The 27974-nt window shown below is 51.0% G+C and overlaps 11 protein-coding genes and 1 non-coding gene across 12 annotated transcripts; 5 read left to right on the forward strand and 7 right to left on the reverse strand.

The window, feature by feature from the left end:
* Positions 1-1049: 1049 nt before the first annotated feature.
* On the forward strand, positions 1050-2243 carry CYS3 (cystathionine gamma-lyase; the record flags this gene model as incomplete). The annotated part of the gene is made up of 1 exon (XM_019132474.1): positions 1050-2243. One exon carries the CDS (start codon positions 1050-1052, stop codon positions 2241-2243), a length of 1194 nt encoding a protein of 397 aa, XP_018983081.1.
* A 335-nt stretch (positions 2244-2578) lies between these two features.
* Positions 2579-3679, reverse strand: BABINDRAFT_40779 (WD40 repeat domain-containing protein; the record flags this gene model as incomplete). The annotated part of the gene is made up of 1 exon (XM_019131990.1): positions 2579-3679. The coding sequence occupies one exon, from the start codon at positions 3677-3679 to the stop codon at positions 2579-2581; it is 1101 nt and encodes a 366-aa protein (XP_018983082.1).
* Positions 3680-4566: 887 nt separating this feature from the next.
* Positions 4567-5948, forward strand: BABINDRAFT_163153 (uncharacterized protein). The gene has a single exon (XM_019129746.1). It carries the CDS (start codon positions 4593-4595, stop codon positions 5865-5867), a length of 1275 nt encoding a protein of 424 aa, XP_018983083.1. The 5' UTR covers positions 4567-4592; the 3' UTR covers positions 5868-5948.
* Positions 5945-7624, reverse strand: HPC2 (Hpc2p). Its single transcript, XM_019129747.1, has 2 exons — positions 7580-7624; positions 5945-7402 (listed from the first exon to the last, which is right to left on the reverse strand). Exons 1-2 carry the CDS (start codon positions 7590-7592, stop codon positions 6354-6356), a joined length of 1062 nt encoding a protein of 353 aa, XP_018983084.1. The 5' UTR covers positions 7593-7624; the 3' UTR covers positions 5945-6353.
* A 942-nt stretch (positions 7625-8566) lies between these two features.
* BABINDRAFT_163156 (RNA-processing protein) lies at positions 8567-11060 on the forward strand. Its single transcript, XM_019129748.1, has one exon. It carries the CDS (start codon positions 8573-8575, stop codon positions 10910-10912), a length of 2340 nt encoding a protein of 779 aa, XP_018983085.1. The 5' UTR covers positions 8567-8572; the 3' UTR covers positions 10913-11060.
* A 373-nt stretch (positions 11061-11433) lies between these two features.
* On the reverse strand, positions 11434-13560 carry CWC22 (U2-type spliceosomal complex subunit). The gene has a single exon (XM_019129749.1). It carries the CDS (start codon positions 13525-13527, stop codon positions 11482-11484), a length of 2046 nt encoding a protein of 681 aa, XP_018983086.1. The 5' UTR covers positions 13528-13560; the 3' UTR covers positions 11434-11481.
* A 922-nt stretch (positions 13561-14482) lies between these two features.
* BABINDRAFT_40704 (putative pantetheine-phosphate adenylyltransferase) lies at positions 14483-14992 on the forward strand (the record flags this gene model as incomplete). The annotated part of the gene is made up of 1 exon (XM_019131987.1): positions 14483-14992. The coding sequence occupies one exon, from the start codon at positions 14483-14485 to the stop codon at positions 14990-14992; it is 510 nt and encodes a 169-aa protein (XP_018983087.1).
* A 287-nt stretch (positions 14993-15279) lies between these two features.
* CHS8 (Chs8p) lies at positions 15280-17769 on the reverse strand (the record flags this gene model as incomplete). Its single annotated transcript, XM_019131994.1, has 1 exon — positions 15280-17769. The coding sequence occupies one exon, from the start codon at positions 17767-17769 to the stop codon at positions 15280-15282; it is 2490 nt and encodes an 829-aa protein (XP_018983088.1).
* A 1735-nt stretch (positions 17770-19504) lies between these two features.
* On the reverse strand, positions 19505-23893 carry BABINDRAFT_163160 (ubiquitin-specific protease). The gene has a single exon (XM_019129750.1). The coding sequence runs from the start codon at positions 23552-23554 to the stop codon at positions 19958-19960; it is 3597 nt and encodes a 1198-aa protein (XP_018983089.1). The 5' UTR covers positions 23555-23893; the 3' UTR covers positions 19505-19957.
* A 132-nt stretch (positions 23894-24025) lies between these two features.
* On the reverse strand, positions 24026-24107 carry BABINDRAFT_t322. Its single transcript has one exon. It is a non-coding gene; the product is annotated as a tRNA-Ser (tRNA).
* A 462-nt stretch (positions 24108-24569) lies between these two features.
* BABINDRAFT_163161 (sterol desaturase family protein) lies at positions 24570-25828 on the forward strand. Its single transcript, XM_019129751.1, has one exon. The coding sequence runs from the start codon at positions 24626-24628 to the stop codon at positions 25571-25573; it is 948 nt and encodes a 315-aa protein (XP_018983090.1). The 5' UTR covers positions 24570-24625; the 3' UTR covers positions 25574-25828.
* A 118-nt stretch (positions 25829-25946) lies between these two features.
* On the reverse strand, positions 25947-27926 carry BABINDRAFT_9753 (SKN1/KRE6 family beta-glucan synthesis-associated protein; the record flags this gene model as incomplete). Its single annotated transcript, XM_019133012.1, has 1 exon — positions 25947-27926. The coding sequence occupies one exon, from the start codon at positions 27924-27926 to the stop codon at positions 25947-25949; it is 1980 nt and encodes a 659-aa protein (XP_018983091.1).
* Between the last annotated feature and the right edge of the window lie 48 nt (positions 27927-27974).

Consider the following 27974-nt stretch of genomic DNA (forward strand, 5'->3'; position numbering starts at 1 on the left):
AAAGAAGGTGATAATGACAGACAAGGGTTTATATACGAAAAAAAGCTCATCCTTTCTGATGTCATCCCATGTTTTAGTTTTCTTGGCCAAACAGATCGAGAGAAAATGGTCGCCTCAGGTATGTCGCGAGTTTTCTCAAATTATCATCCAGATACTCCGGTGACAACTTTGGATGGCTTTCTTACCACTGGAATACGTCTGATTGAGAAATGAAAACTGATGAGTGTGCCCCTTGATATCCTCAAGCCATTAACTGTTGTGCGTTGTCAGGGCCGCCTTGTATGGATGCGGCTAAACTAACACATCGTCCGGGTGTGTGTCTTCCACTTTGCGATTGAGAGCGGAGCAAAGACATTAGTGAGTCTATCCTCTAACCCCATATCAGTCTCTCTAAATATATATACGTCAGTTTATACAGCTCTACCTAAATATACCGATAATCCCGATTCGCCCCCAAGTATACAAAATGCTTCAGATGTACGGTATAACGCCGTAGACAGTATGTCCGGTATACACCGCTTTACCTCACACAGTGTTTACTTCCCCGGTTCTCCTTCCAGGGCCACAGAACCACAGTTTGGATCAAAGACTTCGTTTCTCGAACCATCTTCCTGGTATCGCCCCATACCGCGCACTGGAAGCCCCTGTTAGGCGCATCACACATACTAGTCATCCGGCACGGAGGGCAGACGTAATTCCCACAGCACACCGAGCCGTTTTTATGTGATTGATTCGAATATTACGAACCATGAACCGATCGGTACAACCATGGTGACAGCATACCCAACGTAAAAGAGGTGCATATGATACAATATCCATACGGCCCTCCCGCAACGAGCGCTTCATGTGTGCTCATAGTTGCCTCACACTGCGTCAAAACTGTGGCGTCTTTCCACGTGACTTCTTGACGTCTGTCAAGTTCGGGTCTAAAATTTTGTACATGCCGGACACAAATTTTTCGCCTTAGTAAGCACCAGATTCGCATATATATTCGCCAAGTTCGCTGTTGTTTAGTTTGGTTTTGTTTCCGCCCCCCCTATCCACACACAATGTCTCCTATCAACCAAAACTACGGTTTCGCCACCAAGGCCATCCACGCCGGCTCTGCTGCCGATGCTGTCACCGGTGCGGTGATTCCAGCCATCTCTCTCTCCACCACCTTCGCTCAGTCCGCGCCGGCTGTTCCTTTGGGCGTCTACGAGTACTCTCGTTCCGACAACCCAAACCGTAACAACTTGGAAACCTGCATTGCGGCCTTGGAAAACGGTAAGCACTGTCTCGCCACCTCCTCCGGCTCCGCCTCCACCGCGCTTATCCTCCACTCCTTGACCAAGGGCGACCACGTTATCTCCATCGGTGACGTCTACGGTGGTACTCACAGATACTTCACCAAGGTGGCCAACACCCACGGTGTCGAAACCTCCTTCACCAACGACTTGTTCAACGAGTTCGATTCTTTGGTCCGCCCGGAGACCAGATTGGTCTGGATTGAAACCCCATCCAACCCAACCTTGTCCGTTACCGATATCGCCAAGGTTGCCGAATTGGTCAAGGCCGTCAGAGCCACCGGCCAGGTCATCCACTTGGTCGTCGACAACACCTTCTTGTCCCCATACATCTCCAACCCGTTGACCCTCGGTGCCGACATTGTCGTCCACTCTGCCACCAAGTACATCAACGGTCACTCCGACGTCGTTTTGGGGTTGATCATCGTTAACTCCGACGAGTTGGCTGCCAAGTTCCGCTTCTTGCAGAACGCCATCGGATGCATTCCATCCCCATTCGACTCCTGGTTGGCCCACAGAGGTGTCAAGACCTTGCACTTGAGAGTTGAGCGCGCCTCCACCTCCGCCTTGAAGATTGCTCGGGCGTTGGAAAAGAACGACAAGGTCATATCTGTCAACTACCCAGGCTTGGAGTCCCATGCCAACCACAAAGTCACTCTCACCCAGCACCGCAACGGTCTCGGTGGTGGGATGATCTCCTTCAGACTCAAGGGTGGTGTCGCTGCCGTCAACGCGTTCTCCTCTGCCGCCAAGATTTTCACCTTGGCCGAGTCTCTCGGTGGTATCGAGTCCTTGTTGGAGGTCCCAGCCCAGATGACCCACGCCGGTATCCCACAGGAAGCCAGAGAGGCGTCCGGTGTGTACGACGACTTGGTCAGATTGTCCGTTGGTATTGAAGACGCCGATGACTTGTTGAAGGATGTCGAACAGGCTTTGGACATTGCCACCGCCCTTTAAGTGTATGATAGATAGAACCATGCTAATGAACCAGAAAAAGTGTAAAAGAATTGTAGGGTTGCCGAAGGACGGGTATTGGATCTGTAGTTTTTGGGGGGACACAGCATACTAGTAATCTTCGCGCACCGCCATGTGTATTTAACCGTCGGAGGGCAGAACCGTCTTTCTAAGATGGATGGGCAGCTATTTGCCAGTTGTTTGGGCCGGAAAACGCTAAACCGCACCTGGATCATCTGTATAACCCTGAGTACCGTAACGTAGCCGATGCGTTCAGCTCCAGAGCCACCTTCTTCCTACACTTCATAAACACTACCCTTCCATTATATACTAACCTCTTATATCTCACCCACCGCCATGGAGTAATCCCAGGAGTTTCCTGGATGGGTTTCTGGCGTCGCGTCTGGGTCCTCGCGCCACACCTTTACACTCTTATCCGTCTCACCGGTGAGTAAACGCAACCCAGATTTGTCAAAACTGCTAGCAAAAATTCCACGCTCACTCTCCAACGACCCCGGAATTGCGGTAGTGGCGGTGTCCTGGAACTTGTGGCCGGTTTTCCAGTCAAAGAACGCCATACTCCCATCATCGGCACCGGAAAACAACACATTAGAGTCGTTTAACGCAATGGTATTCACAATGCCCGTGTGATTCGGGTAGCAGCTGCCCAAGAGATCCCCCTCAGGGAACCCCCATTGTTTAATATCATCTGATGAGGCTGTTGCCATGGTGAACTCCTCCGGATGGATTGCCAACCCACGCACTGCCTTCTTGTGGTGGGTCAAGACCTGGCGTGTTTTGCCTGCGACCAAGTCATAGAGCCGGATGGTTCCATCCATCGATGTGCTCACCAACTGCGGATCCGCATCTTGAAACTTGACGTTGGTGATGGAGGAGGTGTGACCGGAAATCACGTGGATCGCCGTACGGCTCCGCACGTCCCAAACCCTCACCACGGCGTCGCGGCCAGCCGATGCTAACACGTCCAAATGGGGATGCAAATCGAGGGCATAAACGGAGGAAACGTGTCCGTAGTAGTCTCTGACGATCTTGTTCTTCTCCAAGTCCCAGTTTTTGACCGTTTTGTCTTCGGACGCCGAGAAGAGGTACGGATGGCGCTCGCTGACCACAAGTCCGCGCACGGGCATGATGTGTCCGGCTAGCGTCACTTTCAACCTAGAAGATGCGAGGTCCCAAATCTTGATTGTGGCATCTGAGGCTCCCGTGGCGAACCACTTGTTCTCCGGTTCTATCGCGATGCTCCGCACCCATCCCTGGTGACCGGTGATCACCTTCATCAACTTCCACGGCGCGTGCCATTCGGGTTTGCTGGTGATGGACGTGGCTTGTTGGTGTCTGATCAACGTTCGCGAGGCATTCGGCTGGGCGTACTGCGCCAACTCGACGCGCTGTGGGAAGTACTGGAGGAGCTCAGGCATGAGCGTTTCCAGAGAGGCTAGTAGCGATGGGTTGTCGCTGTATCGCTCCTCGCGTTCTTTAATTCGTGTGTACAAGATGGACACCGGGGCTTCGTCTTCGGCCTTCTCTAGTTGCTTGGTATCGTCATATTCAGCTTTGGCTCCCAACGCAATGACCTTGGACTTTACATAAAGTTCGTCTTCTTCAAGTGGAGCATGGTTCACCAAAGGGGATTCGCGGCGAGTTTCGGCGAATAGGATGTCCGTGCGTTGTTGTATGCATTCAATCGCATGCTATCGGGTTAGTAACTGCTGAAGCTCTCGAATCGGGAATCAAGAGTTTTAGCGGATATCCCTGGGGAAGCCTGAGTGGATTCTAGTAGGAATACCTTGGGTCCCGGGGTATCTATGCCATATCCCGGGGTACTTCTGACGTGTCCAGAGGGACCTCCCGAAAAACGGTATTTTTTTTTTATCGTTAATCACGGAGTATTTTGGATATCTATTAGAGTTCCATTCTCCATCCCCTGAAGGAGTACCTCTTAGGTTACTTCCATAGTCGCATATCCTCCTTATCCATCCCTCCCAAACCATTCATCAGTCGTCAGACTTCCATAGTCGGTCCTCAGGCCTCCTCGGTTCTCCCAATCAATCATGGATTCCAGCTTCCTCCATAAAACCCTTAACCCTCCATCCCTATTTTATACATACCTGCGGGTCCTCAAACGCCATTGCTTGCTCACCCTCTGTCTCTTCCTTCATGTCCGTCTGACTCTGAAAAATAGCCCGCATCTTGCATGCTCAGGGCTTCTATGCTGCTCATCGGCACGTGACAAAATATTTTTCCCTTATTTTTTTCAGTGCACGAAAAATTTCCTTTTTATCTGCATACATTTCATCTGGCTTAAACCTACCATCAAATCATCACCACACAATGGAAGTCAACCGCCCTTCCCAGAAATCGCAGACCTCCCGTAAGGGTAAGAAGGCCTGGAGAAAGAATATCGATATTGACGATGTGCAAGCTGGTTTGGAACGGAACCGCGAGGACTATATCGCGCACGGATCCAAGTTGAGCGAGGTATCCTCCGCTGACCTCTTCACCGTGGACGTGTCTGGTGATGCCAAGATTGCTCATAAAATCTCTAAAAACACCAAGGTGTTGAAGGCAACTGAGATTTTAAACAAGAGATCCAAGGCGCCAGCCTTGGTGGAGTTGAGAAATAACAAGAAGTCGCTTCAGGGCGTTTCCGGGAAGGAGATCCACCGCTTAATGAAGCTCGCGGGGAGAGTCCAGGGTGCCTCACAGACCGACGCGATTGTCGAGAAAGAGGGAATTATGCGCTATGAGTCGTACGATGTTTGGGGCGACGATGGCCCACTGACCGCGGCTGCCGTCAAGGCGAGAAAGATTGCCTTGGCCACGCCGAGCATCCTCAAGGAACGCTCCATCTCTGGTCACACGAAGGCTTCCAAGGTTCCATCTACTTTATTGGAGGCGCCTATCAAGATCAAGGCATACGAAACGATTCCAAGCGCCGGTAAGTCGTACAACCCATCCTTGGACTCGTGGAAGTTGTTGATCAACGAGGAGTACGCGAAGGAAAAGACCAAGGAGGATGCCCGACTCGCGTTGGAGGCGCACAAGCAGAAGATCCAGGAATTGATCAACCAGTTGGATAACAACGAGGAAGACGATTCTGGCGCTGAGCAGGATGCTGGAGAGGAGGAGGACGCGGAGGACGCCACCGAGCTCACTAGATTGTCTGTTAACAAGCCGACCGAAAAGAAGATTAAGACCCGGGCGCAGAGAAACAAGGAGGAAAGATTCAAGGAGAGGACGGAGTTGGAGAGCAAGTTGAAGTCGCTCAAGCACCAGATCAAGGAGTTGGAGAAGTTGCCCGAGTTCTTAGACGAGATTAGCGCCAAGATCGAGAAGACCGCCGCCACGGTGGCTAAGAATTCTGATCCAGCGTTTAAGAAGCACAAGTTGTTCAAGTACGCGTCGGTGGACGATCCGTTGGAGGTCAAGTTATCGGATGAGTTGACCGACTCCTTGCGTTTGTTGAAGCCAGAAGGAAACTTGTTATACGACCAGATGAGAAAGATGCAGAACTCCGGGAAGGTCGAGGCCAGAAAACAGGTTTCCAAGAAGAGAAGATACGCCCCGAAGATCACCGAGAAGTGGACCTACAAGGATTTCAAATAGTCCGAGAGTGGATTTCTATGTTTTATACGTGTACCATAGTTTATTAAATGCATTTAGAAAAATGAAATGAAATGCTGAACGGTTTGAAGCTAGAATGATGTGTGCCGTATACGGCAAAGTCTGAAAGCTGGTTAAACTAACACCGTAAAGGTGGGTAAATATTGTTCCTCAAAGTACGAAAAAAAAAACAGGTGTCAACGCGAAGGAGTTTGAACATATATATCAGGGTGAAAATAAAATCCATGCACCTTGGCTACTGTTGCAAGGGATTATAAAGTTCAAAATGCTGAAGGACAGACATGTTAACGAGGGTGAAGGTCTACTTCAGGACCAGCCAGATTTAATAAAGCCATAGCCTTAATAGCCGGTTGATCTAAATATCTAACAGAACCTCTTCCAAAGTGTATTACCATGTGTCTTGGATGATATGCTTTATCCAGACAAGTTTTCACTTTCGCGCAGCCTTGGGTTTCAAAGACAGTCTTCCTATTTCGACACCTTGCTTTTCGGGGCTGGGCCAGGTCTCTTCCCCCCTCTTCCCCGCTTCACCGTCCCGTCGGCCCTTTCAATTCTCGTGTGCTGTCCCTCGTCTACCAATGGCCCCCAGTACACAAAAAACCCATCCTTGGTAGAGGCAGCCTGTTCTTCCCAGAACATTTCCGAGTCGTCGATGAACGGATCGAGCTTGTCGTACTTTCCGACTTTTCGGTTGTTGCTAGCAATAGCCTTGCGTTGTTTTTCACTGGCCGCCAAGGACGCAAGGGACCGTGGACTCTTTGGCGCCTCGGCAATATCCGTTTGGTCTTCCTCCATGTCGCTGTCATTGTCTCCCTCAGACTCAGAGTCCAAGTCATCCAAGATGTCCATCGCAAACTTGGCGTTTGGATGGACGTTTTTCCAGCCGTACTGCTCCTCCGCAAGCTTCATGACGTTAAAAACAACCTCCGCTGTACCTGGGGCTTGTCCAGGGGCATTTAGCGGCACGTCGAGAATGATGATGGGCTCTTTCGTCTCTTCTGCCGTGGGTTTCGCAGCTACATTCCTTCCGGGTGACATTAACGATGCTAGAAGACTCCCGGGTTCATCGGCCTTCTTTTCCTCTGTCACGTTCACAAACGATGGCTTGGGGACCTCCACCTTCGGAGGCACAGGCGTCTCGGCTGGAAGCGTGGCCAAAATGTGGGCAATCTTTGACGGACGTCCCCCTTTCGGCTTCTTAGGGGCGTCGGTGGTTTCATCAGTCGGACGCTTTTTCTTCTTATCTGGCTCAACCGGGTTGAGAATCGATATCGGAGTCTTCGTCTTCAGCTCCGGTGCAAATAGGCTACTGGGCCCTCCGGGGCTCAGGGAAGGGGTTGGCTGTGGGGCCAAGGCAATCGGCTGGGGCTTCTTCTCCTCGTCCTCATCGAGGATCAAGATCACTTCGGGCTTGGGAGAACCCGGCTTTATGGTTGGTTGGAGCTGCGAGCTAATGTCCGACTGGGGCGTGTGGTCCGGGGACTCCTCCGATATGAGAGCCGAAATGGTCATCTCCTCTGTATGGTTAGTAAGTGTGGCGGCGAGTAAGCAATGGTCGGATCGAGGAGGACTAAACAGGTTGCATCAATGACAAGACATGGTCTCGCTTTAGGCCACATCAGGTTCCACCTGTTTTTGTTTGGTTTATAGCCATCCACCCCTATCATTATGATGCCTAATGTAAACCTGCTTACTTCTCTTTGACATCTTGTCTTGTGGGTTATATCCTTCAAAATTTTATGGGCTACGGCTTTGGCACTGTCAGACTTCAGCTTGTATTTTGTTACGCGCTATGTTTATCGTTAAGTGATGACAGTGCACATAACCACTCCAGTCTATGTGGTAGGCCCCACTGACGGGATGAAATATGTCACAAATTGTTTTGGGTTATGTTTAGGAATAAGGTAGATTAAGAAACTGAGAATCATACTATTGAAGTGTAGGTAGTTCTAAACTACTAGGCTTGGGAAGATTGGATATTTATTGTTAGGTTCAGCAATACCGTTATGATCAGGAGTGGGGCACAATCACCGTCCAAAGACACGTTGAAGATTAATGAGAACTCAACCTCAAATTAAGAATGCAAGTTCAGCCTCAAATTATGACTAAATTGAAGGTTAGCATAACCACTGTTGGTGGTCCCTTTACCAAAGTCTTATCCTGCCAGTCCCACCCTTGATCAAAACAGTCTCGTATCGCTGACGCATGTCAAAAGCGTCGCACATTGCTGGTCTTGCCTTCTCTGACGCCATAAACTATATAAAGGCACGAATATCCTTGGTTTCATACAATTATATCTTATTCTTCCATGTTGTTTATCCCCCAAATTCTCAGTTGACATACTTTTTTGTACTATTGAAACACTGATATTATTGGTTACTGACAAATATGACTGATAATAGCTAAAGCAGTACCAAATAGCAAATTGATGGCCCTCAAAATAATCAAGAAAAATACTTGCTCAGTATGCCCTTGAAGTCAGGGTACCCTCCCCCTGGATGACTCTCCCCCTGGATGACTCTCCTACCAAACCATTATTTTACATACCCCATGGTACTGCCCTCGGCCAAGCCCGCACCGTGCTCCTGCGCTCGTCTTGGTGGTACGCGCACACCCACCGAAACTTAAGTAAATACAAATTGAGCCTACAAAACCAACCTCATCCCCCTTTATCATTCACTATTCGTATGTCAGAGATTGAGAACCTCGACAAGGCGCGCGACCTTGCGGTCTCCAACTTGGACGTCTACCCCCAGGTCCTCCGCTCGATCTACCCCATTGCGGCTAACAACAATGTCGCCATCCAGCGCTGGTGCGCACTGTTCTTCGCAGACTCGTTCGGCAAAACATCGCCATTGGCGCGCAACATCAAGCTCGATGTGGGGCTTGATGCACTTGACGCACTCGCGGCGCTCGCGACCGTGGCTGATGCTGCCATTTTTGTCAACGTCACCCACACCGTGACCGCGCTCTACGACATCCTCTTTGTGTACGTTGCGGAAAACCCCAACGCTTCCTCGACCTGGATCAAGCTTACTGCCATCCGCGATGCACTCTTGGCACGCTGGAACACGCCATTTCCGTTTGCGCCGCAGAACGACGAACTCGACCGCTACAGGGGCGCCAACGCCAAATTCCCGCTTATTAAGTTGATGGTCAAGGTTGTGTTATTGCACACGGCCAGCCTGGACAAGCCGCCACCACCGCGTGACCCACGCTTGCGCAACCGTACGCCGCCGAAGCCAAGCTCGCACTTTGGCTTCAGCGAGGTTGCACCAAACCATCCGCTCATCACGCGCGCATCCGAGGCCGACGGGCTCAGGATCCTCGACCTGATGCTCGCACCGTTCAAGCAAGAAACTATCAACTCCGGTGTACTCACCGCGATCATCAACGCGTTGCCGTACTTGCTCCGTCATCGTGCACACTTGGGCACCCAGGTGTTCCTGGTGCTTGAGAAGTTCCAGTCCTACGCCAAGCTTCAGTCTAACTATGAGTCGGTGAACACATTCAAGTTACTGAGACGTTTTGTGGACCGCACGTTGAAAGTCTTCCTCAATCATTGCTTCCGTAACCAGTTGATCCCCGCAGAATTGGAGCCGAAGCTCACCACCATGGCCAACGTGCTCCAGACCAGAGCGGATGAGCAGCGCCGCCACAACCCGTTGGAGGCCGCCTCGACCGATGACCAGATCCGCAAGCGTCCTCTTTCCGGCTTTTTTAACTCCGCCAAGGTGGCTGCCAGCAACTCCTACCGTGACATGTGGTTGCTCGGCGATCCGAAGGACGAGAACCACTTGTTTGACGTCAGTAGCATCCCCCCCGACACTCTCATCAAAATGGTGTTGATCGGCTTAAACAAAGCCGAGCCTAAGAAGTTGACCCAGGCGCTCGAGATTGTTGCAGCGCGCTATGCCAATGCCGTCAGTGTTCAGATGAAGACGGAGATGACGCCAGCTGCGGAGTCTGATGATGAGTACGACCCAGAGGCTACATACACTCTTCCGGCGCCGAAAGTGCTCACATTTGAGCAGAAGAAGCAGCAGCTCCAGGTGATCATCGCCAAGTACTTTGAAACCGCAGGCAATGCCACCGCCAGCCAGAAGCTCCATGCCACGTCCGAATCGCTGAACGGAGTCAGCAATGAATTGAATAAAACCGCGATTCAGGACTGGAGCAACGACAGCTGGTTGACCATCTTGAGCCGCCTTAACACCAGGGGCATCACCTCGCCGGGAAACAACGACGAGGAAAACCAGATCCTCAGCGACATGATTCGCCAGGCCATCTTTGACTACTTTACCCAGTCGATTTCTACCCGTGTGGATGTCGTTGTACAGTGGTTGCACGAGGAGTGGTACTCGGAGCGCGTCACCAACGAAGCCGTCTTGGCCGCCGAGTTGACCAGCGCCGGCCTCACCGACGAGCAGGTCAAGGCCCGTGTTAAGGACGCCGACATTCCGACGCCGACGTATGTCACGTGGTGTTCCAAGATCTTGGACGCCGTCATCACATATATTGAGCCGTCCGACAGAAAAATCTTTATCCGTTTGTTGGGGGACGTGCCGTACTTGAACGAGGACTTGGTGGCCAAGTTGGCCAGCTTGTGCTTGGACCCGGTAAGATCGAGCATCGGAATCCAGGCGTTGCACTTTTTGATTTTGTACAGACCGCCGGTCAAGGCATGGTGCTTACAAGTGCTCGAGGGGCTCCGTGAAAGCGAGGATTTGAAGGTGAAGGTGACGGAGATGCTAGAAAAGTTTTGGCCTGAAAAGTATGGAGAGACGAGTGGCATAGCCAGTGAGTCTGGCCCAAAGGTTGAAACTGAAGCCCAGACCTCCCTGATGGTTGGAAAAACAGATTTCAAGGCTGAAACCTCCTCAAAGGCAGAAGTAGTTTCAACTGAAACCCAAGTAGATGCTCCTATCCAGGTAAAGGAGGAAGATGTGGTCATGGAGGAACCCAGTCCAGTCTTTGAAGCGGGAACTGAAACTCCAGAGGCCGATGATACCACGGAGCAGAATTAGAAGGTAATTTCTCGACTTTTTTTTAGTTCATTTCCATAGAGTTTACAGGCTATCGGTGTAGTTGAAGGAAAGATTGGTGGTTTTCACCGAAGAATCATTGAGTTTTATTTAGATACGACTAGAGAATGGTAAAATCTTGAGATGGGGGTTTAGCCGGAGGAAGTGGTATTTCACCGTAGAAAGTTAATCCGCTGTTAATAGAAAAGATGAACCATGTACATACTAAGATTATTGGGGATTGTAAGGTTTCTTGAGTGGATGAATCCAGCTCGATTGCTGGGGCCGTCCCTCAGAACCATGGTATGAAGGCTGAAGCACTATTTTAAAGATCAGTGGGCTTCGGGAGGATTAAAAACTTCGTAGTGACCCAGGACCCATAAAGAACCGGAACAAACATGAGACGCCCCTCTAACTCGAGTGACTACCGAGTCAAGACTGATTATCACAGCTTTAAGTGCGTTTAGGGGTGAAACTGAGAAGGGCAACGAATTGGTTGATTCCTACAAGAATTATTGAAATATCCATTAATGTGAAATTCTATCCAAAATCTTTTCCGTTTAAATAGGATGCTATTTCCTGATATTCTTGAGTCTGTCGGGATGAAGCCTTGGAGCCCTGCTCGCAGGGGATCTAGACCGGGACTGATTTCTTGGCTGTCTAGTTACGGGAGATTTGGATCTCTGGCGGTTACTATCTCGAAGTGGAATTCTAGATCTCTGGTTATCTCCACGGGGCGGTGTTCTGGATCTCTGGTCGCCATCTTGAGACGGAGACCCGGAGAAAGATTTAGATCTAGATCTAGATCTAGACTGTTGGCGATTTTTCTGTACCGGGCTATCCTGGCTTCTAGACCTGCTACGAGAAGGCGATCTGGAATATGAATTGGACCGCGATCTCGAATAAGATCTCGATCTGGAATAAGATCTGGAATAAGATCTCGACCTGGAGTACGATCTCGAATATGACATGGAACGTGACCTGGAATGGGATCTCGACCGAGACCTCCCCCTGACCTCTTCCTGCAATGTTGGCAAAAGCTCGCGCATCTCCTCTGTCACAACCCCGAGCCCAATCGCGGTAAAAAAGTTGATGCAGAATATGACATGGCTCTTTCCTTCCTTTGGAAACATGCCCGAAATATATGGCTGAATGTACGGCTCGCACAAGCGCGCGCGCAAGAGCGGAACGCCCATCTCGCTCACCAACTCACCAAACACAAATTTGATAAAGACTCTGCCGGCAGGGGTGGTATCCTCTTCCGTCAACTTGATCCCCTGCAACACCTCCCAACGGAGCTTGTCACTGGCAAGCAAATGACCCCAGAAGCGTGCAATGTTACGCAACTGGTTGGTATTGTATCGGTGGATGGACTCGTAATAGACCGCAAAGTTTTCCTCACAGGCCTTTTCCCAGTACCGGTTGTGGGCACACAAGAGCTCGCCCGTAACCCCGAGAAACTTGGAGTATGTTTTCTCATTCGAGCATGACTTGACGAGCATATCCACCACAAGTGATTCCTGGTCTTTTATCCGGCTGCTCCGCGTCAAGCGTAACAACTTATGCACTGCTTCTTCGGAAGAGGATGAGTTTTGAAAAGTGAGATATATAGTTTTGCGGAAGTTGGTGACATTTGTGGCGGTCAAGTCTGTGATTTGTACCAAATCTGGGACAGCCTCCGCTTCTTCCTCTTCTTCCTCTTCTTCCTCTTCTTCCTCTTCATCCCCGAGAATCTCCCTCCTCAAACCGGCGTAAACCTCCTCGTTCTTCTCATACTCTTCGTCATACTGAAATACATTTAAGTGATCGCAGGCCTTCAATTCGTCGTCCAAGCCAATCACGTGTGTGTTCTGTTCCGTCTCATCCACCAAGTCTAGTTCCTTCGGAACCACGGGATGACCCGGATAGCCGTCACGTCTCTGTTGGAACAACACCTCGACCAAGTATTGCACCCGCTTGTCGATCAAGCCCTCGTGGAGAATGGTGCGGAGTCGGTCGAAGACCCCGGCGTTGGGCTTGGGCGCCGCGTCGGCCAAAAACGCGCCCACTTCTGTCACAACCCCCACCGCAATCTCCACCGAGTCGTTCGTCGGCGTAGAAAGGAGTAAATGGACGAGCTGCAAGGCCACCACCTCGTGGGCCACCTGCTGGTTGACCAAGTGCGCGAGGAAAGCGGTCGCCGACTGGCAAAGCGCCTTGTTGTTGCGCTTGAAGCCGCGGCGAAATTGAAGCACCAACCGGCTGACGAGTAGTTCCCCGATTTCAGGAATCTTCGAATTGAGCACCGCTGCGAGTGCCGCGTACACCGGAGTGAACAGTGCCGCCCCGCCCTGTGCGCGCATGAGCGCTTTGAGCAAGTGCCCACGCGCGCGAGTCAAGTTGAGCCGGAACAAGTCTACTACGATGGATCTGACGTTGCCTATATTTGCCTTGTTGACCAACCCGTTGATTGCCTTCTTAAGCCTCTCCCATTCAATCTTCTGGTATTCCTTGGAGGATGGCGAGAATTGCGCGTTTGAGAGCAACAGCTGGAGCTTCGCGGGCGGAACATAGATACCACTCGCCCTGAGTTCCACCAAGTGGGCGTACTCAGTGTTGTCCGTTGTATTTTCCTCCATTAGATGGTGTGAGATGTGTGAGGAGTAAGAGAATGTTTATGGCCGACATGTTTTATATTGATAAAATTTATGCACCGTACAGGATACCTAAGGACTGCATGTTGCGCGAATGAGTTAGGACTATGGAGAAGTGATATTGTTGGGGTATTTTGCGGTAGAGATGTGATTTTGTGTGGGTGTTAGATTGTAAGTTTTAATAGGTGTACTTTAGTGAGTATCTATGGGAGACACCTGAAAATCTGGAGATTGATTTCAAGTTTCAAGTTTAAGGGGTGGATTCAGTATATGGCAGAGCTCGAGACTAGCCGTATTCTAATGGCAAATTGACAGCCATAACCATCGCTAATCTTCATTACTTAAAGCTTTATGATGGCGTTAGATGTATAAGTACGAAGAATATGGTATTTATCAGCTCATAACCTTAACATCACATTAAAATACTCTCTTTCAAAACCCTTTCACTTATCTCTCCTAAATCATCACGTGCTCTAGGGCCCCTCTCGTCTCTGCAGGATATCATTATCTGCGCCTACAAGTTTGCCCCGCTACTCCTCACTGAAAAGTCCTGGCCAATCACCACAACCCTATGAGCTACACTTCTGCATTGATTGTTTCCACGGGAAAATATTCTACTGACTCGTCTTTGAAGCTTGTGGTGCCAACCTTGGCGGTCGGAGCATCCATAGACATCCTACTCGTCGCTGACCTCCGCTTGCCCGACGTGGACAACCTCCTCAACCACATCTATGGAAGCACCCATAGCCTTTCTCGGCACGATTTGGATTGTGCTGTTTTATTCAACCAGATAGACGTACAGACCTACGATGTGGTGGTCAGTTTGGACTGTGAGCAGGGACTTGTGCCTCAAAGCAGGGGCGTGAAGCTTGTAGCTTCGTCCGAAGGGTTAGCTCAGATCACGTTTGCGACCTCGAGTCAAAAAGTGGAAGACCTTCCAATGGGAAACTTTGACACAGTGGCTGTTGGTGGGACCTTTGATCATCTTCACGAAGGTCACAAGATTCTTCTCTCGCAGTCGTTGTTTCTCGCGCGCAAAACCTTGATTGTAGGGGTTACTGGTCCAAAGCTCCTCGTGAATAAGAAATACGCGGAAGAGCTAGAATCGTACGAAGATCGTGTGCGAATTATCCGCGAGTTTGTAGCCCGACTCCTCCCCAAGAGTGGTGACCGGATAGAGGCTTTAAGCGTGGACATCTACATGATCGAGGATATCTGCGGGCCCACCGGCTATCTCGAGGATATTGACGCGTTGGTGATCAGTGCCGAGACCAGAGCAGGAGGCAAGTTTGTTAATGACTTCAGACTGAAGAAGGGCATGCATTCGTTATCGATTGTGGAAATCGGGGTCATCACGCCAGGTGGGACCCAGAACGAGGATTTCTCCACCAAGCTCAGTAGTACAGCAATCAGACAGAGGATTCATCTCAAAAGGAAGGAGAAGAAATAGTTTGTCGTGTGAGCCCGAGAAGCGAATGTCCGTTACCGCTTACAGCCTAGGGTATCTAGTTGAATTATATTTGACGTGTGCATCCAAAACTCTCAGCCAACTCTAACCTTGCCTCATGCCACTACCTCGCACATTTCACAAACACCAAACTGAGAATGTCAATACCAAACTTGTCCGAATTAGTCCCCGGTCCCCCTCAAATTCGCCCCGCCTTACCCAACCCAAATTTTGTTTTAAGTTTTATTCTAAATTTTGTTCTAAAACCAATGCAATTAAGATTATTTCACTTATGAAAGTACTTCACGCTTGCGGAAACGCGCCTTCAACCTCCACTTCAACGGTCTGGCCGCGCCAAAGAGCAAATACACAATACAGCCAATGAAACGGAACACAGCCAAAAAGGCGACAATCCACAAGATGATCGTTAAAAAGATCTGAGTGTTACTGGTGTTAGTGGTGGTAGTTTTGCCATTGGTCAAGGCATCAATACCGCCGGTCTGGAGAACGATGATAATGAGGATCCCATTCGTAACCATCCAGGCCAACACGGTGGCAGACCGCACCATGGCATAGTAGTCATCGTCACGGAGCTTTCGGGCGGCAGGGATGATCACAACCGATGGCGGCGACGTGTTCAAGGACTCCAAATGGGTCGTGTACGCGTCCTCGATCTCGGCTTGGAACGCGGGCGCGATGGTGACCAACTCGCCGGACTTTTCACTGATGCGCGCAGTCCCTAAGTCCTTCGCGGACGCCTCGCCACGGGTACCCCAGGAAACATCGTTGATGTTGCAGAAGGAGTAAATGTTAAGCACGTTGATGTACGCCGGGGAAAGCAAGAGGTACTGGACAAAGGAGGTGAACATGTGAGCCGGCTGACCGTAGATGAAGGATGCCGCGAAGTAGAGCGCGTAGGTGGAGGCCAACGAGATGACTAAGTCACGGAAACGCTCGTTTTTGAAGAGATACATGAACGTAATAGTGTCAGGGCTGTCAACAACGCTTTTGACCGCGTATATCGCGAGGTACACCGCCGCAAAGATCATGTACGCCATGAGCACAGCAAAGACGCAGACAATTATCATGTAGAACTTTTTTGTCCCGCGCGGCTTGTTCCCGAAGGACAACACAAAAGAGGAAACCACCGACCCGATATAGAGCCAAAGGAAGATCATCGCGAGGTACTTGCCCACAGAAAAGTGCATGTCGGACTCGCCCAAATTCGCGGTCAAGATGCGGAACACGAGGAAAAAGGAGCCAAGCGAGAACCAGGACACGAGAAGCGACACTACCTGGTAGAAGAACTGGACCTGGAACATGAGCTTGCTGAGTAACGAATGGCGTGTGATCCAAATCTTGTGAAAGTGCACAATGGAGTACGTAGCTGCGAAAAACGAGCCGTTGAGCCATCTCCGGCGCTGGAGAATCCACTCATCGAGAGCCTCTGGAACGTCCGTTTCAGCCGAAGCGGCCTTGACATACCGCAACACGTTCGACCTCTTGCGCTTAGCAACAAGCTCGTAGCACAAGATTCTATCCTCCGCGAGATACATGTTGGAAGTGAAGATCCCACCTTCCTCGTAGTTTCGATCCTTCAACATCTTTTCATCGTCATCCTCTTCCGGTTGAGCCCCCTCGTGCAAAAACTCTCCCTTGAAGTATTTCTCCAACGGCCCTTTCCCCTTGTCGTCGTTCAACAACTCGCGATAGCGGTACGCAGAAAAGGCACCGGGAAGCACGGAAATAAACCCAAACGCTGATTCCATCGGCTTATCCAAGATGTTGGAAATCTTGTATTCAAAGTTCTGCGCCGCCACCAACGGGTTGAGGAGCAAGCGGTTGCCGGGCCCGAGCGCGGCCTTGATCTCGCCACACGCACCCGCGACGTTTTCGTCATTGAACGCACGCCACAAGTGGTAGATCGATTTCCGCGAAGGCTGCGTACCCGTGTCCAAGAGCACCACGATCTTTGGCTCGATAAGGGGGCAGAACGCCTGAAACGCCCAACGATGGGAGTTGATTTTTTTCGCATTCTTTTCCTTCAAGCAGAACAAAAGCTGAACGGGGTTGCGGGCCGGCTCCAAATGCACGCGGTCATTGATTGAGTGGATGCCTACGGGGGTCGTGTACTCGTAGACATGCGCCTTGACATTTTTTTCATTGATCTTGGATTTGGCAAACCCGTCCTGGTAGCACCCGAGCGATGCGAGCAACGCCTGCGTGCGCGGGTTCAAGTTCACACGCCCATCAGCCACAATGCACACGACAATTTTGCGCCACGCATCGGGACCCCATGTGGCTGAGTTATTGAGCAGACACAAGTATTCAATGTTTTCAAACACACCCTTGAGCGTTTTCCCGAGTAAAACATCGTCTTCGTTATACATGGTGATGCAGATAAGGATCTCCGTCGGCCGCTGAGGCGTGTACATGTTCTGACGAACGTCGAAACTGAAGGACAGGAAGTTGGACGGCCCACACGTGACCGCTTGGTAGCGCATGAACCCAAACTCCCGCGACGCACCGCTTCCTCCGTTCTTCGCCAGTCCGTAGGTGTCAATGAGCGTCTTGGGGACGGGACAGTCCAAGACAAAGTTCCCGTTGATGAGCTTTGCCTTTTTGATCGTCTTTGTGTAGCGCATCTTCGGCGCCTCCGTGAGGTTTCTCGTCTGGAACGTCTTCTTCCGCGTGAGCGTCGTTGCCCGTCTGTGGAGGCCCTTCCCGAGCACGTCGCCTTCCTGGTAGGAATCGTTGAATTCGTCCCCCGGATGGTACATCGAGATTGAAAACAAGGACTCCTCATCGTCATCGATGTACTGTGGCGTGTGGCCGTCGTCGATATCCTCCAACACGTTTACGTTGTAGTCGTCTCCCGCGGCGTAGTACGACATCCGCAGATTGCGCTGGTCGTTGAAGTCAAAGCCATGCTCGGCGTCGTAGTTTTCGGGGTTGTACTGGTAGTCGTCGTCGAACGGCGACTCTTCGAAGCCAAACTTGCTGCCCTGATTGGACTCAAAGACCGTGTCCTGGGAAGAATGAGACTGCGGTATTGGCCCACCGTGTGGAATGTCTCGGAGCGGAACTGTGACCGGCTCAAACTCACGGAACGCCATCTCGTCGGCGTACAACGGGGCGTCCTCCATGTACGAAGTGTGGGGTTGGTTCGATGGGCTGCGGTTATGCGAGTACTGCGAATCGTATCGTGGGTACTGTGGTACCTGGTAGTTGTTGCGCTGGAACGTCACGCCCCTTCTAGGCGACGCCACGTCAGAGACAGACTCGTTCCTGGTGTGCGACTGGTAAGCAGATTGTGGAAGCGAAGGTATGGTAGAGGGCTCGATATCATCTTCCCCCCCCAACAGGTTGTAGTTGTTGCGGTTAAAGCTCATTGTCGGAGTCTAAGGAGCAAACAAAGGTTTGCCAAGCGCGGTCCCAAATACGGCGAATGTGCTGCCTTATAAACCTCGCTACCTTGCTAAAATTTCATGCAGCATGCAAGGAGTTTTTCTGCATCGGGAAAAAGGTAAATACGTGCTGCACACTAAGCTATTTATAGGAAAAGGCTTACCACTGCGCTATGCGCGTTTCTGATCTGGAATAAGGACTAAGGTATATAGAGGCGATAACGTGGGATGAGTATGGAGGAAACAGGCAACAGAGAATTGGCGCTGACCAATCATATGCGGCGAATCTTACGGTTGGCTATATATAGGACAAGAGTGCTGCGCCTGGGACCATCCAGACGCATGCGGCCCCGATCCATGTCCGACAATGGTGCCGACAGCAGTCTCACTAGAAGCGCTGCATGGCCAGGGATATTTCAAATTCCAAGGGGAATATCTGCTAGAGGGGTCCCCGACCGTTTGATTACGGAATGACCATTCAAAGATGCTGGGAGGGGAGATCCATGACTGAAGAGCTGAATATAGTCTATTAATAACACCTATATTATGGAGTACCAATCACCATAGTTGGTACTATAATAAGCCAGTTTCGTGGGGCCAAAATACCGGAGGCTTGTGCTGAGCTTCGCAGATCGCGGCTTATTCTGACCGTAAGTCGGTGGTGTCCGGCATGCGTGGGTAAATAATAAACATGCATTACATCTGAAACGAGCTAAGACCCGGCTTTATACGACAGAAATTAGTTACAATTAGTACCCAAAGGGTGTGCTCTCCGAGTGTATATTAATACAACTAGTGGGTTATTGGTCCATCACCAGGGACACTTATTCAGCTTGCTTATTTTAAGCTTATTCATTACGGAGGGAATCGACCGGGGGAAACGACTACAGCAACACGCCATTTTGCTTACAAATGGGGCCGGGATGTCGCACTTGTTGGCATGATATTTTAGGCACATAGTAAGAGGTCTTAGGAGCACATGCTTCAGTCGTCTATTAGTTCTCTATATTATAAACTTTAACGCTGCATTCTTGGGCTATTTCTTTATCAGATTTTAGGACATTGGCCGTCCCTCGTTTTTTTTTTTGGAGCTAACTGTTTTATCTCTGGAGCTATATTGTGTATTCATACTACTCTGGTCTGGGCGTACTTTTTCCTTCCAGTTTTTGGAAGGTACTACCGTGTGGCTCATGCTGCAGGGTAGCTGTAGTATACTGTGTAAGATAGGGGTGGTGACCTCAACACTCTTGGTGAAGTTAGCCCCAGTTTGGGTCCGAGATAAGTTTGGGATATATCATCTAAGAGGCGTTGATTTTTGCGATAGGTTGTCCAGTCCAAGGGTAGTTAGTGGCCTTATATACTGAGGCGAATACGATGCTAGGGTGTCCGCCTATCGGAGGTAACGAGATAATGAGCGCCGACTTCCATCTAGTTAAATGGCACCTTTATTGCAAGGTTCCTAAAATGTCGAAAATCTATTGGAAAAGCAAAAAAAAAAAAGCAAAGGCCTCCGGCAAAGAACTTGCGAGGAATTCGAGGCTCCTAACACTAAAGGTCAAATCTAAGATACGACAATCGGCTTTTCAAACCCAGAGGCACGGCGGGGAGCCCTCTCAGGATGGTCAAGACACAAGAATTCATCCTCGTGGATCTCGTCGTATAACACAAGTGCATCCCGGGCCAGATCTGCCGTCTCAACACTGAGCCTTACAGACCCATGCTTCGTGCACGTGGTTACCTTCACCTTCTTGAGGAAATCGGCCTCGGGGATGTCGGTCAACTGCTGCAATCTCTGCTTGGTCTTACTGAACGGCTCGCCCTTGACTAAGATGAAGATGAACGGCGCACCGTGGGTCCGACGCGCATCCTTGTTGTACTGAAACGCAGTGATAAGACGGATCTGAGCCAACTCGAAGCGCTCGTACGCGGGCTCCTGGGGGTGGCGCAACTCAACCACCTCCACGTCATCCGACGCCTGGCGGCCCAAGATATCCGCCTCCTGTGGAAAGATTCCGCAGTAGATCAGCAACGTGTCCGTGATCTGGCTAAGCGGTCTCTCGCCCGGAAGCAACTCCACGAACTTGTGATCAAACGCAGCCCACACCAATACATCTGCCACAGCTTCGTTCTCGAAACCGACGGCCGTCTGTACACCGTGAATCACGTCCGTGACTGTGCTGCTAACCGGCACTAAAAGCTCATATACAGTGTCGTGAACGATGCCGCCCTGGAGCCAGTGCACCGTGACGGCACGCTTGTGTTCGTAGTCCGCGAGTGGGATCGGCAACGTCTCGTATTCAAATGTGACGCTCTGGTACGCGGGGACGTGTTTCAGAAGAATAGAACTGAGCGCGGCACCAGAGCCGAGAGGTACCTTAGATCCGTCATAGCCCACTGCGAAGAACCGGAGGTAGTCGGGATCGGCGCCAATCTTGCGAGCCACGTAGCCGGCAAACTCCGCATATGGCGCCTTGCTGGAGCACCAGAAGTCAAACTTTGTGGCACTGGCCGGCGCACCATCGCTGATGACCATTGCATCGTCGTCACTGGCAGACTTGGGGCGCATGGAGAATTGCGTGCGGAAGAGCAAGAAGTTGTAAAAGTCAATGGCGGTGGTGTAGAACCCAGGCCCGTCAAGGCTCTTTTCATGTTGCCTAGAATCTTCAGATTCTCCAGGAAGTTCCTGCTGAAGTACAAGAATATCCCCACTACCCACCTCACTCGTGTAAAATGTAGCCTCCAGTTTGTGCGCGTCAATAGATCCCACCTGCAACTCTTCGTACACGCTGAGCTTCGTGAATGGGTCGTTCCCTAAAAGCCGGTTTACCAACGGAATAAGCGACCCAATCACACTGTACTTGTTCACCACTGCATGGGTCAACCCCGTGAGCCGCTGGTTCTTCACGTCAAAGTATTTGAGCAACACCACAACGTCGTCGGAATCATCGGAGACTGTCGCGAACAGAACGTCAGTGGGTGGAAGCTGAGCAAATGTCTTGGTAAGAGACGCCCCAACCAGATTTCCCAGGCCCTTCACCACATGAAGCTCCTTATTTTTCTCTTCCACCCAGAGATTGAGCTCGAGCTTCGACGCCTGCAATGCGCCAATCGTCTGCTCCATATCCACAGGAATGTCCGGACGAACGGTGGCGTTGCGGCGATGGACCATTGTCCACAAGCGAAACTGCGTTGGATCCAAGCCAAAGTTCTCAGCGATCTGAGCGGCCACGGACGCCACCGTATCGGTTTTCAACACCCGCACGTGCCACGGAAACGACTCTTTCGCGTACAACTCGTCGTGGAACAACTTCTGGTGCACGAGCGTGGGCCCCATCTCGTAGCCCTGGTAGTGCTGGAAGCTGCCGGTAGTGAACACGTTCAAGCGTGCATACAAGTGTTGTTCCTGCTTCTCTCTGGTAACACGCTCCTGCTCGCGGAGCTCGCTCTCGATAGTGCGCGACACGTTCAAAGGAATATCAGCGTCCTCCACCTCGACCATGACCTCGGCCAACTTGGCCTTGCGCACGTACACCAACATGTACGCGTTGGTGAACCGCTGGTTCTGGTACTCCTGGTACTCGTGACGGGTCAACTTGGCCAAATCCGCGTTGGGTTTCACGTCGACGCCAAAATTTTCATCAAACACCTGGCGCTTGGTGGCGCGGAACACACGATCATCGTCAAAGCGGTACCACTCATCAGCGAGCGACGGACGGAGCATCGCGTAATAGTGACCGGACGAGAAGTCTCCCAGATGGATCAACACACCGTGGAGCTGGTAGTCCCAGTCCTCCTCATAGCCCTCGGACTCCGCGTCGAGGTACGGCTTTAAGTCGATCGACTCGGGAAACTCGTAGCGGTCGTTGATCTTTACGAGCCGGTCGTTCACAAAGTCGTACTCAAAGCGCTTCAACTGGAGGTGCAACACCGGCGGAAACGACTCAAATACCACTCCCTTCTTGGCGTCCTGCAAGCCGATTCCCGACGCGTCGTACTGGTTGTCGCCCTCGAGCATTTCCACCTCGATATAGTTCTCAAACGCGCGCGCAAGGCTCGCGGTATTTTTTACATTCAACTGGATATCCCAGAAGTCCTCCACACGCACGCTCTCGTAGTCTACGTCCACGCATTTGATGTATGACTTCATCTTGCCGACAAAAATATCGGTCAAGCAGCCCTCGATCGGGGTCCCCTTCATCCGCGCCTCGAGCTTGTCCATAAGGATGCGGTTCAATTCCTGCACGTCGTGCTGGGTGAACGCGTCGAGTGACGTCCAGCCGAACGCCGAGGTGAGCTCGCTGGTGCTGATCGGCTCACACGCCTTCTGCAACTTGTAGAACGCCCGCTGAAGCGATACCGCAAGCGGAAACGTGCCGTGGCTGTTGGGTGTGTCGTGAGCGGTGGGAATCGCGTACACCTTCTGGCGGAACACCTTGGTAAAGAAGTACGACTGAAGAAGCGAGTTGAGGTAGCACGTGGCACCCTGGTTGAGGATTCCGACAAACCCTGTCTCCTTTTTGGAATCATAGTCCACAAAGTCGTGCCAGAGCACCCCCGTGGTGTCCCGCAAGACCCGCACGTACGTCGTGATGTTCACGCGGCTGCGCGACACAAGCGGCGCGCCCGTGGCCTTCCAGTTCGAGTTGAGCTGCTGGATACCCACGAAGCTGGAGAAGCCCCAGTCTGTGGCACTCTTCAGGAACCGGTGGTGGCTCTGGCTGAAGATGCGCGCAGCCGGTACGTCCGGGTTCCACATGTCGATTGCAAACTGCGCGCAGCAGTGCCAGTTCGGGTCCACCGGCGTCCGTTCTACCGTACCATCCTCCTTTTCAGCGGTTATACACGGCGGGTGTGGTTCGAGATACACCGCAACGTTGTTGCTGTTGTTGCCCAACGGGAAGATCAACAAGTTGAAGTCAAAGTCGCCGCAACGGAAAGTTGGCCCGACGATGCGGTTATCTTTGAAGCCGCGCCAATCCGCAATCTCCCAGGTGTGGTGTGTCTCGGCCACAATCTCGTCGTTCATATCGTAGAGCTTGGCGAGGTTCGCAGCATAGTTGGTAGGGAGGTCCGCATGCGCAGCTGCGCGTGCGCTCTCTGATTGTTCCTCCTCCGAGGAGCTATCTTCAGGAATGTCTAGCTTCCGCGTATAGTCCATGTCTGTGCGTTAGTATGTAGCTGGGTGAAGAATCAATCGGTTGAGCATAGCCACGAAAGCGCTTCTCGATGGAATCAATAGCAGCCAGTGGCAATCAATGGAATCAATGATAATTAATGACAATCAATGGCATTGAATGCAATCAATTCAATTGTCTGTCGAGTCAAGTCCGACAATTGCAACACACAGGGCTGGCTCGGTTATCGCAAGGGCGGCTCGGTTACCTGTAACGCAGATCCATCGGAGACGTTGAAATATACTTACTATGTGACTGGGGCAAAAATGGTTCCAAATATTCCGAATGAAGATCGACTGACTAAATTTTAACTACTCTTTGCGGCAATCTTAATACGGCTCGGGCCTGGGAAGTATGGATGGCAAGCGTCCCGTTACAGTTAAGGAGAGCGCCATCGTGTTAGTATGGGGAATGGTGTTACCCGGCATAGGGGTGTGAGACGCGAAAAAATATATCGACATAAGCAGGGTTCGAACCTGCGCGGGCAGAGCCCAAAAGATTTCAAGTCTTTCGCCTTAACCACTCGGCCATTATGCCGAAACGTATTATCATGAGAGAATGAACATTGTTGCACGTGCCTGATCAAAAAGACTGTGGTAAAAGTTTGACCCATTGGTGTGACGTACACTTACACTAAGAGTTACAAATCAAGGATTCTTGACTGGGGAATCAATTCATTATATAGGGAGCACCGAATGATTATGTTCTTGTCGTAAAATAAACCGAGATTAAAAATATTTTTAGACCTATAACCTATTAAGGATTCGACTCCTCAAATAAAAATCGATCTTATCTTTGTTTGCTAACACGTCTCAATGTTCCGACACATTTCACTTTTGTAATAGAACATGTTCAACCTTATAAAATCACATGCTTAACCTTATAATTGCATATGATTGCAGGTCATGCGTCACGGGTCATACTTTGTATCCGTTTCTTCAGAGTAGCTCCGTTAAAAATATCCTTTATGTTACCACAATACCCCTGTACAAAACAGATTACAATTCCTCCTCTTCTTGACCGCCCACTTCACCCATCATACATCTCGTTTCAACATGTCTAGTGTGTTTGACAATTCCGTGCACTTTGGCTTCCAAGTGACTGCTGTTTCCATGAATGCGACCAGCCCTACTTTTCTACGAACCTATGCCGCCGTGTCTGGCTTGGCGGGCTTGAGCTGGACGGAAAAGTTATGGGCGTCTTACTACACGTGGATTGGCAATGACATTCTCGCTACGGGGCTCCTCCTTTTCACTATCCACGAAGCTGTGTACTTTGGCCGCTGCTTGCCGTGGTTCATCGTCGACCGCATTCCGTACTTTAACCGCTGGAAAATCCAGAGCGCCAAGATGCCATCCAACCAGGAGCACTGGGAATGCTTGAAGTCGGTTTTGGTCTCTCATTTCCTTATGGAAGCGGTCCCTATCTGGTTGTTACACCCTTGGGTCCTTAGGGCCGGGATTTCATGCCAGTTGCCGATCCCACCCATAGCAACCGTAGCCTGGCAAGTCGCCATGTTTTATGTATTGGAGGACACCTGGCACTATTGGACTCACAGGGCGATGCACTACGGGGCTTTGTACAAGATGATCCACAAGAAGCACCATAGATACGCCGCGCCGTTCGGACTCGCTACCGAATACGCCCATCCGGTTGAGGCCATGGTGCTATTTTTCGGTACCGCTGGGTTTCCTATCATTTTTGTCTTGCTCACTGGCAACTTGCATTTGTTCACTGTCTGTATCTGGGTCACCGGGAGATTGTTGCAAGGAGTTGACGCACATTCTGGCTACGAATTCCCATGGTCCTTGCACCACTTCTTGCCTTTCTGGGCCGGTGCAGATCACCATGACGATCACCACCGCTATTTTATTGGTAACTATGCTTCATCTTTCAGATTCTGGGACTACGTCATGCAGACCGAGTCGGGCGCTCTAGCCAAGCAAGACAGAGAGTCCAAGATGAAGGGTGCCGCCGAGGAAAAGGCCAAGAAGAGTATCTAAAGAATATTGGACAGTATGACAAACCAGGAAAGGTGATCCGGAAGGATTGCTGACAATTATGGATGATTTGTGGTTCCCCCCTGCGGGACAGGAATCGAAGGCAGACTTTTATTGATTACAGGGGGTAATTTTAAAGTTGTTACTGTGAATATACGTGTGAATTATATTACAATATACCAATACATACGTATATGCAACATTAATATATATATATAATTTTACATATACGAAGCTTAATCTATATCTGACAAATTAAACTTGCATCACAATAACATTTCCATACACTGTTATATCACATACAGATCTAAAAGACAAACTGAGCGGGTGCACTGCTTGTGCTACCACACAAATTTTGACCGAGTTTCACAACAGTCTAGCACCCGGTGAGCCGGTTCTTCGGGAAAGTATACCCAGCCATTTCCCACGACGTCAAGTTGTAGTCTGAGTAGGCGTTGAGATGTTGTTGGATGTAATTTGACGTCGGGTATCCTACGGGATCACACCCAATATTCGTTGCGTTTGCCGGCTGGTAAACTCTCACGTAGTCGATCTCCATCACCATGGGAAACTTGAGCAGACCCCAGTCGATATACGCCCAACTGTTACTGAGCCCCAAATTCACCACCAATGACATTGGCTCCTTCAGGATCGGTCTCCAGCCGATGTTCCCATTCGGCGCAAACGCGTTGGAAACGACCTTAAACGTCGGGTCATTCCCCACAAACCACTTGATGTAGCCAGTGTTTGGATCGTTCAAATACTCAAACGCGTAGTTCTGGAAGTTGTTGATACCCGAGCGTGAACGCTCGTACCAATCCACATTCAAGGTAGTCACACCCGAAACAGCCTGCTGGAACGGCCCCCCGGCGTAAGTATTCATATTCGTCACCAGGAAGTTGTACACCTCAATCTGGTTATAGTCCGGCATGTACCAGATATCAAAGGGGGCAATCTGGACCGACTGCGAGGCCACCCCCACCCCCAACTTGGTATCCATGGCGGCCTCGATGACATCAATCTCCGGGGCACCTCTCCCAACCCCCTTGTTCGGGTGGTCACCGCCGTTGCAGGTACACGCATTTAACTTTTGGCCTGGGAGGTAGGAGATACCGTCGGGAGACGACTGGTTGGCGGTGATGCCGGCGTCACATGACTGGTAGGAGTATGGCCACACACCTTCGGTAGTGGCCATATAACCAGGTCTGCCCAAGTTCCCCAACGTCCACGCACCCGGCCACAAGCCGGAAACGAATCCATAGTTGGGGAGCCGAATAGAAACCTCCATGATCCCTTGCGTGAAACACATCTTATTCCACGAGTGTAGCATCCCGGACCGATACATCAAGTTGTGGTTCTCGAAAGCGTCCAATGTGAACTGAAGCGTCCCGTTGGCGGTGGCGACGGCATCAGGATCGTACCACTCTAAATCCTTTGTGGCAGCATAATTAAAGTCTGGAGCGTACCAGAACTGGTCGTCGCCTTCGTAGAAGGTACGCCCTTCCGCATTAAACTCGTCAGAAAAAACCAAATTCCAGTCGGAGCCGTCATCTGCCGTGCGAGTAAGGTATTCTGTAGGCGTATCTGGGTCGACGAGCAGGGTGCGAATAGCTGCGAGCGTCGGATACTTGTAATCGCTGAGAATGACATACGACTGGGGTTTCCACGGGTCGAGCACGCCCGAGTAGGTCAAGACCGGATAGAGCACGAAAAGACAGAGCGCACCGAGAGCGAGGACAATGAAACCGAGGAGACCGCACAAGGACCGGCGATCCAAGTGCTTCATGTCGTACTTGAAGCGGTTCTTGTCGTACTCTGCATCCGCAATGGGGTCCGGGTTGTGGAGGTAGTCATCTTCCTCTTTTTCATCGATGTGGAGGGGAAAGGCCAGCGCGGGGTAGCCACCGAACGGAGAGAAGTCCACGTCCCCATTTTCAAAGAACGACTGTCGGTGGCTCGAGGACAGCGAGTCGGTAAACGAGTCGCCGCGGGTCCGGGGCGCGACGCCGGCAATATAGGAGGCCGAGCCAACCGACTGCTGCGACGTAACTCGCGAGTTTCCACGGGACGGATAGCGGTCGTACTCAGGCGGAGTAAACGGGTGATTGTCACGGTGGGTCGTAGTAGATGTCCCGGGTATGTAGGTGTAGCCGCGGGTGGGTCTGCCCTGGAATGACTCGGAGGAGTTGTGCGAGAGTAAGGCCTGGCCAGGGTTGGGGTCGTACTGCTGGCGCGAGCCTTCAGACGAGTGCGAAGACGAGTAGTAGTGCTCGGACTCAAACGGGTTTTCTGGTGGCGGCGTGTCGGCCGTCGGGTACGCGTAGCCACCACGGTTATGGGTTAAATCTCTGGCCATGACGAGCTAAGTTGGTAGAGGCGGGAATAGCAGAGACGGCTAGGAGCA

Source organism: Babjeviella inositovora (assembly GCF_001661335.1).
Source record: "Babjeviella inositovora NRRL Y-12698 unplaced genomic scaffold BABINscaffold_13, whole genome shotgun sequence".
NCBI classification, from domain to species: Eukaryota; Fungi; Ascomycota; class Pichiomycetes; order Serinales; genus Babjeviella; species Babjeviella inositovora.